This window comes from Maniola hyperantus, chromosome 27, assembly GCF_902806685.2.
Source record: "Maniola hyperantus chromosome 27, iAphHyp1.2, whole genome shotgun sequence".
Taxonomy (NCBI): domain Eukaryota; kingdom Metazoa; phylum Arthropoda; class Insecta; order Lepidoptera; family Nymphalidae; genus Maniola; species Maniola hyperantus.
In genome coordinates this window covers 4,198,022-4,212,348 of record NC_048562.1, presented here as the reverse complement: position 1 = coordinate 4,212,348, position 14,327 = coordinate 4,198,022, and the positions used below count along the sequence as shown (strand labels likewise).

Sequence of the window (14,327 nt, the reverse complement as noted above, 5' to 3'; positions counted from 1 at the left end):
ATAAATTAAAAACAAAATACACCCAAGGACACTTCCTTGGGGTATTGAGTTAGTCATGGTTGTCATGTCAGATCTGATGTAGCTTACTAGTCCTGTTTTTTGGTCACAATTTTCAACGAATTGAATCTCCTTTGAATAAGGAAACTTGTTCTGTACAAAATATGTACTATCAGTTAGTATAAAAAAACTCATTAGGTACATACGAAAACCCTGGTACAATAAATTCGGATACCACTCTTGCATTACAAAACAATTAGACGAGTAGCGACTCTATCAATCTATACTTCTATACTATTATATAAAGAGGTAATGTCGTTAAGTTTGTTTGTAGGGGGTAATCTCTGGAACTACTGAACCGATTTTAAAAATTCTTTCACCAGTGGAAAGCTAAATTATTCCTGAGTGACATAGGCTATACGGGATCTTTAAAAACCTAAATCCACGCGAGCGAAGCCGCGGGGATCAGCTAGTTGGTAATAAGATGCAATTTTCTTTGTATCCGTAATGGATACAGAATGCGTATGCGTCAACTCAATTACGCCAGCCGCTGTAATGTAATACACAGCTGATTCTGATTGTAACAGCTGGGACTGTGTGCATTCTGAAATAAACTTTTTGCTTATGTAAATAAGATTGAATATAGATTGAATCTCCCTAATCTATGTTCTGTGAATAAGGGAACTTAAGTTCTATAGAAATATAATTCAGGTATAATTAATTTTTTTTGTATTGTTCTCGAGTTACTTTTCAATGTACTGAAGATGGCACCGTAGAATTATTGTTATTGAATAATAGTAGACTCTATGATGTTAAGTTTTGGGTTTTGCATAATAAATCAAAAACTATTATACCTAAAAATAAATAAAAATCTGTTTTAGAATGTACAAGTGAAGCCCTTTCATATGATACCCCACTTGATATAGTTATCTTACTTCGAAAATTGAAAATACTAATTATTAGTTTATGACCACAATTTCATTTTGTGTGTGATGTGACCACAAATTCACGGTTTCCAGATTTTTCCCCTTAAGCCAGCTATAAGACCCACCTACCTGCCAAATTTCATGATTCTAGATCAACGGGAAGTACCCTGTAGGTTTCTTGACAGACCGATAGACAGACAGACAGACAACAAAGTGATCCTATCAGGGTTCCGTTTTTCCTTTTGAGGTACGGAACCCTAAAAATATGTGTTTCAATTTTCAAAGTAAGATAACTATATCAAGTGGGGTATTATATGAAAGGGCTTTACCTGTACATTCTAAAACAGATTTTTATGCTTAATAGTTTTTGATTTATTGTGCAAAATGTCGAAAAAAATACCGGAGTGCGGAACGCTCGGTACGCGGCTTTGACTCGCACTTGGCCAGTTTTTTTTGCATAGTTATAGTTAAAAACTGGAGAAAGAACATACGTGGGCTACTTTTTATTCGGGAAAATGAAACAATTTCCACGGGATTAAAAACAAGTGCGAGTCAGGCTCGCGCAATGAGGGTTCCGTACTACAGTCGTATTTTTTCGACATTTTGCACGATAATTCAAAAACTATGATGCATAAAAATAAATAAAAATCTGTTTTAGAATGTACAGGTGAAGACCTTTCATATGATACCCCACTTGATATAGTCACTCACTTCGAAAGTAGAAAATACTAATTATTAGCTGTTCATGACCACAATTTAATTTTTTTTGTGTGATCTAACCCTAAATTCACGGTTTTCAGATTTTTCCCCAAATGTCAGCTATAAGATCTACCTACCTGCCAAATTTCATGATTCTAGGTCAACGGGAAGTACCCTGTAGGTTTCTTGACAGACAGACGGACAGACAGACGGACAGACAGACAGACAGACACACACAGACAACAAAGTGATCCTATAAGGGTTCCGTTTTTCCTTTTGAGGTACGGAACCCAAAAACTAAATCCTCGCGAAGAACGTCGCGGGTATCGGCTAGTATTATAACAAAATGCTTGTGTCACTAAAAATACACGCGACACCGTCTAAATACAATATTTTCCTAGTAATAAATCCCATTGAAACAAATTAGACTTTGTTATAACGTCCTTGAGTTGAAATCGTTTTGTCACTATGATTCCACCCTCTTTCGTTTCAAATTGATATTAAGCCAACCATATTACTGAGGGTTGTCACTTGTCGCCGAATATTTCCAGGCCAGCCTAAGTAAGGTGCTTCCACTCTTTTTTTTTTTTTAAAGAATATTAGCTATGTTATATGACTAATATTCCCCTTTCCTATCCAACTAAGCGTCAAGCTTGTGTTAGGAGTAGCTACGACAATAATGCAACGGGCGAGGTTTGAACCGTCGACCTTTCGGTTTTCAGTCCACTCCTTTACCAGTTGAGCTATTGAAGCTCCAATAAAATAGCTCTAAACTCTAGAGAAAGTTAATACAAATGTCACTATTTAAAAATATTAAACTTGGTTGTTACTGAATCGACGTTTCGAACCCGGGACCTCCCGCTTATAACACCACAGGGCTCATACTGCGCCACTATAAACTATAATAAAAGCCACAGTAATATTTTTATTCGTAACAACGGCTAAACTAAAAATTCACACATAAAATTTAAACGATTGTAGACTTTATAACAGTGCGTGTGAGTTGAAAATGAATTGTCCCGTATTGACACCCTTAATTCAAAATTATTAAAAGCGCGCCATAGTTAAGGGTTGTCACATGAATATTTATTGAACGTTTTTTTAGTGTCTAGTATGTTTTTTAGAGTTGTGATAGCTTAGTGGTTAAGACGTCAATCTTCTATTCAGGGGGTCGGGGGTTTGATCCCGGGCATGCAGCTCTAAATTTTTGGAGCTATGTGCGTTTTAAGTTATTTAATAATTACTTGCTTTAACGTCAAGGATAACATCGTGAGGAAACCTGCATGCCTGAGAGTTCTCCATAACTTTCTCAAAGCGGAGTCTTCCAAACCGCACTTGGGCAACGTGATGGAGACATCCGCTAAGAAAGGATTTTTAAAAATGCCTAAGGGAGCAAAATAGGAATTTGAAATTTGGGGTAGTCCATGAGGATGAAGTCGCGAGCATAAGCTAGTTAAATATAATTTGCTTTAACGGTGAAGGAAAACGCAGTATATATCGAGCGACTTATTTACGCTCGACCTTTAGTGCAAGTACACATTAGGCGCTCGGCGGTGCGTTCACCGGGTGTTGGTAGCGTACACACACAGCGCTCAGCACGGCGTAATACGAGCGCGGTCAAGGTACTGGCTCAGTTCGAAAATGGACGTCGAAGTGATTGCTTGTGTGTGGCCCTATACCGTCGGTGAATACTGCGTCCACCCTACACGAAAGCGTGCGATCAAATGTACAATAAAATGGCAGCGCATGTATCTACAAGCGCGCAGCTGACGCTTTCGCTACGCGCGTTTGAACGAAATTCTGACGCGCGCTTGATCATAAGCGCACGCTTGCATGTGTACACCTTCGACCAACCTCTTTATTCTAAAAACGTGCGTTACCAAAGCGCGCGCTTCAAAACGCCTAATGTGAACTCACTCTTAGCGATTTAAATGCTGTTTTGAGCAAAGTCAGCTAGTAATTTTTTTAAAGGTTAATTTATCAAGTCGCCAACCCTATCTGAACAGGGGTGGCAGGATTTCCTCTGCGAGTTTTATTTTTAATTAAGGTTCCGATCATGGAGCATTGCGTGGCTGGTTCGTTATCAAAACAAGGCTTTTTCGTTTGTTGAAAAATAAAACATTTTGTTATGAACTACGCCGAAAAAACTCCATTTTGAGTTAATTATATTTTCAATCAATCAATCAGCCTGTTTGCGTCCACCACTCGTCCTCTGCCTTCATCCGCCCACTTCCCGCAATTAGGTACGGAACCCTCGTTGCGCGAGCCTGACTCGCATTTGGCCGGTTTTTTTTTTTTAATTTATAGACTAGCGCTTGGCTGCAATCAGAGCTGGTGGCAAGTGATGATGCAGCCTAAGACGTAGCGCGCTTGCCTAGAAGACTTCTCTTAACGTAATGTACAGTTCGCGGCCGAAAGTGATGTACATCGACCTTTAGAAGGAGATAGCAAATTTGTAGAGCACTGTCTCTGGCGTTGAGACCGACAAAACATCATATTGGTTTGAGTGACAGAGAACGCTCTACAAATCCGAAATGTCATTCTAAAGGCCGATGCAATTACTTTCGGCCGCGTACTGTAACGATGCTGCGACCACGCTTGGCTTGACCAAGCCCTTATCACAATGGGGCCAATGACAAAACACTTACTAAAGAGTCTCTCAAGACATGTATTAGAACTTATTAATGGCGAACTGGCGAAGGAACAAGCAATATTGCGAGAATAGACCGGTCCGACAACATTTCTAACTGACAAAAACAATTCTCCACATACGATTGTCTAGTATGGCATCCGAGTTGTTTTACTTCTAAAAAACCGGCCAAGTGCGAGTCAGGCTCGCGCAACGAGGGTTCCGTATTACAGTCGTATTTTTTCGACATTTTGCAGGATAATTCAAAAACTATGATACATAAAAATAAATAAAAATCTGTTTTAGAATGCACAGGTGAAGACCTTTCATATGATACCCCACTTGATATAGTTATAGGTACTTACTTAGAAAATTGAAAATACTAATTATTAGTACATGACTACAATTTTTTAGTGTGATGTAACCACAAATTCACGGTTTTCATATTTTTCCGAGTCTATACATGTTTTATTTCTAGAAAACCGGCGAAGTGCGAGTCAGGCTCGCGCAACGAGGGTTCCGTATTGCAGTCGTATTTTTTCGACAATTTGCAGGACAATTCAAAATAAATAAAAATCTGTTTTAGAATGCACAGGTGAAGACCTTTCATATGATACCCCACTTGATATAGTTATCTTACTTAGAAAATTGAAAATACTAATTGGCACCGATTCTAAGCACAACCTAATTTTAGAGTATTCGCACCCTCTTCTTACTATTGTAATATGAAAAGGACAGAAGCAGTTTGACATTTCTAAATTTAATTTTTAAATGGTAAAACCCGTGATTTTAGCACGCACTCTCGAACCTACTGTTTAAATTTGTATTGTGCACTAAAATTTAGAGTCTTTAAATGTGAAAGTCATGTTCCGTTCCTTTTTTAGCATTAGTGAAAAAAAAAGGATGCAGATACTCTAAATTTAGTTTAGAGAGAGACTAGAGAATCGGGGCCATTATTAGTTCATGACTACAATTTTTTTTGTGTGATGTAACCACAAATTCACGGTTTTCATATTTTTCCCCAAATGTCAGCTATAAGATCTACCTATCTGCCAAATTTCATGATTCTAGGTCAACGGGAAGTACCCTGTAGGTTTCTTGACAGACCGACAGACAGATAAACAGACAGACAACAAAGTGATCCTAAAAACAATTCTATGTATGGTAAAGCTGCTACGGGCTGTGATAGCCTAGTGATTAGGACGTCCGCCTTATAATCGGAGGTCGGGGGTTAGATCCCAGGCACGCACCTCTAACTTTTCGGTGTGTTTACCCATCACCCATACCCCTTTGGTTTCTATACGGTATCGTATCAGAACGCTTAATCGCTTGGCGGCACGGCTTTGCCGAGGGCGGTAACTAGCCACGGCCGAAGCCTCCAACTCTGGTTGGACCAGAAAATTTAGAAATTATAAAATTCCAAATTGCCCCTGCCGGGAATCGAATCCCGGACCTCCCACTAATAAGACCACAGCGCTCACCATTGCGTCACCTAGAGAAAGATGTCAACCAACGCCGTGCTTTCCGGTGTGAAGTCGCCATTCTAGCACTTTGGGACCCAAAAGTAAAAAGCGCCGATTATGTTGTCTTTCTCTAAACTAAATTTAGAGTATCTGCATCTTTTTCTTTTTGATATTGCTAAAAAAGGACAAAACATGAATTTTACATTTAAAGACTAAATTTTAGTGCACGCTACAAATTCAAACCATAGACTCGCGACTGGCAGCTAAAGTCACAAGGTTTGACAGCTCTAAATTAAATTTAAAACTTTCAAACTGTGTCTGTCCTTTTCCATATTACATTAGTAAGAAGAGGATGCGAATACTCTAAAATTTAGGTGTGCTCAGAATCAGTACCACTATCTGGCTAAGCCCTACCGGTAAAGCCGTGTCGTCAAGCGATTTAGCTTTCCGGTAAGATGCCGTGTAGAAATCAAGCGTGTAAGGGTTTAGTTAAAAACTACCATACTCCTTCCAGGTTAGCCCGCTCCTACCTTAGACTACATCATCACTTACCACCAGTATTGGAATACTATAAATGGTCATTATAATAGCCTTTAACGACAGTGCTATAAATAACAGGTAGGTTTACGTGTATTAGTCACGATGACTGTGATAATGATTGTGTAGGTATAAGACAATGACTCAGTAATCCGAAATGTTTATATTCGGAAAAATCCTTATCATAAAAATTATGTTTGATTCATCACTATTTGTTAAAAATACCGGGCATGCTTAAAACTCACCACGTCCCGATGTCACGAGAACAAAACATGCACTTCCGGGTATATAGTTCCGAGTGAACCTTCTAGGCAAACGCGTCCCATCTTAGGCCACATCATCACTTCCCATCAGGTGTGATTGTGGTCAAGCGTGCGCCTATAATGAATAAAAAAATAAAAAAACTTTAAAAATACATAAGTTCACTGTTCTACCACAGCAAAAGGCCGGCAACGCATTAGCAGTTCATCTGGTGCTGCAAATGTCCATGGGCGGCGGTAATCACTTAACATCAAGAACGAAAGAAAGAAAGAAAAGACGTTTATTTATATATTTACATCAGGTTACTAACAACCTGCTCATTTGCTCGCTATCTCTATTTAAATAAAAACCGGCCAAGTGCGAGTCAGGCTCTACTACAGTCATATTTTTTCGAAAAAATACGACTGTAGTACGGAACCCTCATTGCACGAGCCTGACTCGCACTTGGCCGGTTTTTATTCCGCAAAGTCAATAAGTTCCCGCGGGATTTTTAAAAACTAAATCCACACAGACGAAGTCGTGGGCATCAGAGGTTTGTATGGAGAAGCACGTATGAAGTGTAACCTTAAATAATGTCCGTCGTTTGTTACAGCACTATGGGAGGAGCAAGAGACGCCAGAGTACGACATCGACACAGAGGACGAGCGGTGGCTGAAGCAGCAGAGGCGTCCAGAGCTTACAGGTGAGGCATTCTCCAGGTGAGCTCTTTTACTATACGCCAGAATACCACCAAAGTGTGCAACTTGCTTGAGAGCTTTCCATAATGTTCTCAGCTCTCCATAAAGGTTTGTGAAGTCTGCCAATCCGCACTTGTTCAGCTCGTGAACTACTTATAGTCTAAACTCTTCTCATTCTGAGAGGAAATGTATGAGCCGATAATAGGTCAATGATGATACACCTTCATCTTCGCCTCGCACCGAAAAGCGTAGCGTTGAAAGGACAATCGCAAGCGAGTAGCTGGGAACCCACCGCTAATTGGTTAGACGGTCGCAAGCGAGTAATTAGGAACCGCTTGGAAACTAACTAGCCACTGCTAAAGTCTTCCACCAGACCAGAGGCAGTTTCGAAATTATAAATTCTCAAATTGGCCTACCGAGAATCAATCCCGGGACCTCCCCACGTCTTGGTGTAATCAACCGCTTGACAACCAGACAAGTATTAACTACTGGTTAAGAATCGAGGAGGCCTTCAGAATTATTCCAGCAAATTTCAAGCACATTATCTATCGTTATTTACAGAGCTAAAATTCGAGCAGATGATGGATAAGCTAGAAAAGAGCTCAGGGCAGACGGTGGTGACGCTGAACGAGGCCAAGTTGCTGCTGGAGCGGCACGACGACCTCGTCATCGCCGTCTACGACTACTGGCTGAACAAGCGCCTTAACACTGTGAGTCTCTCCAACATTGTTATGTATCACTCTTAAGTTTTAGGGCTGGCAAAGGATGCCGGGGTCACGTCAAGGTTCAAGAAAGTCCATGAACTTCAGGGTGATCTGGTGAGATGGTATAACTTGGTGCTCTTTTATATCTTATTACTTCAGGACATTAAAAACTGCAGAGAAATTTCATTCTAAGAACTTAAGGTAAGATGGTGAAAGACTTCCGAAAGGTATCTGGTTGGCCATTTTGTTGGGGTAGACGATAATGGCTTATACCGGCTGAACAAGCGCCTCAACACTGTGAGTTCCTCTGCCACTATTGTATCCATCCGTCTTTGTATTATACAACAGACTAAAAATACTGGGGCATATCACAGGAAAATCTGGTGTCAGGATAATTTGGTGCTTTTCACTGTCTTAGTTACCCCAGGATATAAAAACTGCCGAGAAAAGTCTAAAGGAACAACAGTCAGGTGACATGGTCTAAAAAAAATAACCACAAGATAGTTATAATTAGGAGTATCAATGGCTCTTGGACCGTTATTGAGGGTTTCTCATTGGTCATATTTTATTAAGTCAAAAAACTAGGTGAGCTTCAGGATGATCTGGTGAGTTGGCATAATTTGGTTCTCTTCTTCATCGTGTTGCTCCAGGATATTAAAAACTGCAGAGGAATTTTCTTCCAAGTACTCAAGGTTAGGTAAGATGGTAAAAGAAATTTTCCAAGCCTCAGGACGATGTTTTCGTGTCGTCCTTTACTTAGGGTGTCTAAGTAGTGTTGGTCATTTTGTTGGGGGTAGAACGATGCCAAATATGTTGCTGGAGAAAATCTGGTAAGTCAATATAATTTGGCGATTTTCTATATTTTAGCAAAATATTAAAAACTGCTGAAAAATTTGGCTAAAGCAACAAAGGTCTGGTGACACTGAACAAAAAGATTAGGACTAAGTACGAGGGATAAATATCAGGTACATAAGTTTTAGGGGTTGAAACTTTATGAAGACAGGACCATTTGATGACAGTCTTCAAAATGTCGTAGATCTGGTATTCTACTAGAATAAAGATCAAGTAAGTTGGTATAAAGCGTGATACATTTGCTTAGGCAACAGAACAATCTAACTAAGTACAGATTGTAAGTAAATGTTGAATATAGATGGAAGGCAAAAGCTAGATCATGAAGGCAAAAGATTTTATTTGGTGTTGCGTTTAAGTTCTTCCAAATTGACCATCAATAAGTAGGCACAGGCCGTTCTTGATACTGACTTCAAATTCTAGAGTTCATTACCTATACAGGCAGTAAACTTGTATAGTTTCAGTTTGAACATCGGGAAATAGGGGCAGTACAGAATCGCAGAATGAACTAAGGTCGGTAGTTAACTAGAAATTACTAATAGTTCCCGGCAGAGGGCGTGAACGAGACTTGAAATAGCGGCGCTACGTCTTCTAGGCGTGGGTAACTGGCCGAACAAATACGCCATTGTAAGTGATCGAGCTGTGCAGTGCTTTAGTATTTCTGGAACACAATCCTTGAAACATATTTATGGATTTCTTCAGCACTGGAAGCGCTGCAGCTGTGTAAAAAACGGAAATAATTAGTGCTATATTACCAGGGCTCTCGGGTACAAAAGGACTGCGTGCTCACGAACGCTCAGTACGGAGGGACGGTGGCGGTGAAGAGTGCAGGTCCGCGAAGGAAACTTGCGGCAGTCTTCGACAAACGAGCGGTAGGTTGCATGGACCACCCCTGATAGAGTTCTGATGTAATACCTTCCTCCCGACCACGGCGACCAAACTAAACCAACTACGCAGGACATACTAGAATGAACTAGAGTGAAGGAACTCTCGGTTTGATCTTGAATCGACGATATGTCAAAGACTATGGTGACGAAAAATCAAAGAAAAATAGAGCTACTTTAGGGCTACCTGCGTCAAATGTACTAACATTTGACGCCTGGCAGTGACGTCGAATCCTCGACGTTTTGTTAGAAGTTCCCTAACTGTCGTGAACTGTGCTATAGTGCACAAGTGTTTGAACAAAATTCTCTGACTCTCATAGTCCGATGGGACAGCAATCCGACACGACCAGAGAGAAATCAGGCGTTGGACTAAGAGCTTTGCGTGCTTTTCGAGGTACGAGGGTGTAACACCGCCAACTATTCAACTCCGAGCTTTTATTCAGTATTTCCCGGCCCAGCCCGGTTCTCGAACCCGGGACCTTATAGCCACTAGACTTCGAGGTAGTCAACTGACCGCACCAGGGACGTAATATCATTAGAGCTGGTGTTGGGCTTTCATATTGAGGGAAACAAAATCAACGATGAGGGTAGTTTGTTCATTAGTAGGAATAGATTGAATTCAATTAAACTTTTAACAAGTGCTTTTGCGTTGTCAACTGAATCTACCACTGGTTCTAAATGCCCTGCTTACCGAGAAGAACCAGCAAGAAACTTAGAGGGCCCGTGCCCGTGACTTTTTTGGTAATAGCACATCCAACACCAGATTTTTTAGACCTATAGTCCGCGACAGGTCGAGATCGCAATCAGGGTATGAAGCGGGGGGGGGGGACCCTGCACACCCGCACGTCACCCGCGCTCGCCCGCACCGGGTTAGCGCGGGGGCTGTGCGAGGCGTTCCCTCTCCGGTTGCCATCTCGACCTCTTGGGCTGAATCGCGGGAGGGCGCCCGTTTGGTACTTGCTCTTGGCGTTTTCCCGGGGCGCCTTCTTGACTCCCTACAATTTTTTTGTCTCCTCCTTGTCCCTTATGCTCACTCTCTCCCCTTGAGGGCTAGACGTCACTAGCATAGCTGAGATCCCCACTGCTACCATCTCGACCTGTCGCGGACCATTATAATGTATAGTAGTAGTAAGGCAACGTTTTTTGTCCTCTCTTATGATAGAGAAGCCCTGTTGGACTGCCCGCCGCTGGGCACAATAATAGGAATGTCCTATTGCAGCAACACCCGCTGATACTGTCGGTGAAGACGGAGAGCCGGCCGGGGCAGTCGTCTAACAACCCATACCTGGCGTTTCGGCGGCGGACGGAGAAGATGCAGACCAGGAAAAACAGGTTAGAGCCTGTTCAATTCAGTGTATGGAATAGCTATTTCTAAAAGGAAAAACCGGCCAAGTGCGAGTCAGGCTCGCGCAATGAGGATTCCGTACCGCAGTCTTATTTTTTCGATATTTTGCATGATAATTCAGAAACTATGATGCATAAAAATAATTAAAAATCTGTTTTAAAGTGCACAGGTGAAGCCATTTCATATGATACCCCCACTTGATATAGTTATCTTAATACGAAAATTGAAAATACTAATTATTAGTTTATGACCACAATTTAATTTTTTTTTGTGTGATGTAACCACAAATTTATGGTTTTTAGATTTTTCCCCTAATACCAGCTATAAGACCCACCTACCTACCAAATTTCATGATTCTAGGTCAACGGGAAGTACCCTGTAGGTTTCTTGACAGACCGACAGACAGACAGACAACAAAGTGATCCTATAAGGGTTCCGTTTTTCCTTTTGAGGTACGGAACCCTAAAAAGTGATGATCTATCAACGCACAGCTCAAACTACTGTTAACCATGAAAAGGTAACAGACTTCTAGCACGAAGTCGTAGGCGTCATCTATATTGCAATATCCTAATTTATTTTGAAATTCTTCATTTGAGTTAAATTTTGGCTGCATTTGCTAAAAGTCTTTCAATAGTTTTAAGTGAACCTGAATATATAATAAATTTTTCTATTATTTTAAATTCAATACTTTAATCCCTTTGTAATAGTTCTAATGCAATATTGAATACCTTTCCTTTGTCGTTATTTAGATTTTGGAAAATGCTGATTGTGTGATTTTGAAATATACTTATTTATGCAAAGTTCAATTAGTGACGCCAAATCTAATTCGAATATATATAAGGTAGCTTTAAGTCAAAAATTGATAGGTATCTTCTAGGCAAGCGCGCTCCATCTTAGGCGGCAACATTACTTGCCAGCAGGTCTGATGGCAGCCAACCGCTATTCTATAAATTAAAAAAGAGCTTACATTGCCATAACTAGCTTATAAATCTCTGTTACAGGAAAAACGACGAAAGCTCGTACGAGAAGATGCTCAAACTGAGAAGAGATCTCGCTCGAGCGCTGTCCCTGTTGGAACTGGTGGCGAGGAGGGAAAGGGCGAAGCGGGAGCTGGTCAAGCTAACAGCTTTACTGTCAGAGAGGCGATATGTGGCTGGGGACTTCGCTAGTCAACTGCTACCTGACCCACCACCTCGGTAAGAGATGTTTTTCTTTATTTCGTTACATTATAAGGTCACAATAGTTAAAAGGTTTCGATGGCGATCTCTTGGACTATGTGCTTATGTCATCCCCCAAACCTCTGCGAGCATCTGAAAGTTGCTTTGAGATTAACAATTTTTGTTATCAAGCCGTCACGTGGTCCGAGAAATACACCTTTGGTGATGCGCCCCTTCGATAGCACCTGCATACGTCTTATCTTGTAGGACAGAGAGAGAAGCTATAATATTAGCACAAATTCATATCCTTTGTCGGACACAAACCTGTAGGGGCATCCAAATACACAAATACGAAATGTTTTGTTGTTGCCTTTCTACAGTTGTTGTTGACACTTGTGTGAAGATCTCGTGAAGAAGATAAAGTGATGTAGAGAAATACTTACTATCATCAACGAACAAAACGTGGTATAGTACGCGACAGATCAAGATGGCAAGACGGAACACCCCGCACAACCGCACAGCCCCCGCGCTAACGGGCGTGTGGGGCATCCCGCCGCCTCATACCCTGATAACCATCTGAACCTGTCGCGGACTATAGATATATCAGAAAACCCATACATTTTGAGAGAAACCATTAAAAACGTAAAGTTTTGTCAACAGCCCCCAGTACACAGCCGTGCCGCTAACGTCGGCGAGCTTCCGCCGAGACTACACCGTGCAGCACTACCCACCGAGGGCTCCCCCCACCCCCGTCGACCAGCCCCGACAGGTGAGAAATACTAGATTTAAGGTATATCTTAGGTACAACCCCTATTGGTAATGGTGGTTTCAATTTTCTTTTTCTTTAATCATAAAATTATGGGTTTCGGTACGGAACTAAAGGCATGACCTTGAACACATGACCATAAATGTCTCAATGGGCCCTGGCTGTCACACGTCTTGTGCATTGGTTACCGCGTCTTCGTATAGTTTGATGACTACGCTGGCGCTGTGGTGGCGCTCGCTGGTCTTTCTTAATAAGTGGGAAGCCCCAGGTTCGATTTAAAAAAAACTCATTTTAATTTTTTTTATGATGTAACCACAAATTCATGGTTTTCGGATTTATTCCTTTACTTGTGCTATAAGACCTACCTAACGACCAAATTTCATGATTCCAGGTCAACGGGAAGTACCTTATAGGTTTTCTTGACAGACACGACGGACAGACAGACAGACAACATAGTGATCCTATAAGGGTCCCTTTTTTCCTATTGAGGTACGGAACCCTAATAAGTCGATCATACACATATACACAAATCCTTCTGACGGTAATTAGTCTACGTGTGTGTGAGTATATCCCTACAAGTGTCGCTCATGCGTCTAGATCCGTACCGGTAAACCTACAAGCTGAAATTGTAGTGGTTGTTTTCCCGCGACAGAAAGATTTTCCCTCAGTAGTAGGGACTATCGAAACATCGAGTTAAACTTAAAAAATAAAAATGTTTTTGTTTTGAAATAATTATTAACCAAAAAATCGTCAACTCGAAAGTATGAGAAACAATAGTAATTCACTAGACATAACGAGAACAGTAGGTAGGTACATCCATTCGAAACGCGCTGCCGATAAAGTGAAAAAGTTTAGAGCAAAGTAAGTTCTCGCGCGCAGTGATACGGCATAAACTAGCCTGCATCCACGCGGTATTACTATTAGTTCGAGGTCTCATTCGAGTTTTGTTTTTCTCTATTGTAAATTTGCCATTTTTGACTGTAATATTTTTTTTACATTACATACATTACATACAATGACAAAACCATTTCGCTTCAGGAAACAACTATTACAATTTCAGCGATGGGTATTGAAAAAATGATTTTCAAGTTCTCTTTGAAGTGGTAATATCATTTAGATCTTAAGTTTTTATTTTATTTTTTCTGTGCGTCAATTGTTACTAAGCATTTACTATCAGGCATTTAGAGTAAAAATGTACAAAAAAACTACTTTCTAAGTGAAAACTTCTTAAGGTTGGGTAAAAACTCCAAGCTCGCGTCACCGACATGCTAATAGTATTCGGAGTACTGGTAGATGTAAAACTAAACTACCACCAGCTCAGATGACGTCATATCCGTCACCTATACCGATTATGATAATTTTCATAAAATAGCAGCATAGTGAAGCCGGAAATGTACTAGCGTGTCGTGTTGTGTCGTGATGTGTAGGAAACA

At 40.8% G+C, this 14,327-nt stretch overlaps 1 protein-coding gene and 1 long non-coding RNA gene across 6 annotated transcripts in view; one reads left to right on the top strand and one right to left on the bottom strand.

The window, feature by feature from the left end:
• E(Pc) (Enhancer of Polycomb) overlaps positions 1-14,327 on the top strand; it is a 79,079-nt gene that overhangs the window by 37,166 nt on the left and 27,586 nt on the right. For 2 of the 5 annotated variants that reach the window (XM_069507857.1, XM_069507853.1), the window contains exons 3-8: positions 7,105-7,194; positions 7,751-7,899; positions 9,501-9,614; positions 10,789-10,958; positions 11,973-12,167; positions 12,789-12,897. In XM_069507857.1, the coding sequence (XP_069363958.1) occupies positions 7,105-7,194; positions 7,751-7,899; positions 9,501-9,614; positions 10,789-10,958; positions 11,973-12,167; positions 12,789-12,897 (827 nt within the window). The remainder of the gene's footprint in view (positions 1-7,104; positions 7,195-7,750; positions 7,900-9,500; positions 9,615-10,788; positions 10,959-11,972; positions 12,168-12,788; positions 12,898-14,327) is intronic. The other 3 variants (XM_034982638.2, XM_069507855.1, XM_069507854.1) reach the window with 3 other exon arrangements.
• Positions 1-14,327, bottom strand: part of LOC138404331 (uncharacterized) — a 265,328-nt gene that overhangs the window by 239,872 nt on the left and 11,129 nt on the right. The gene's annotated exons all lie outside the window — the stretch shown is intronic.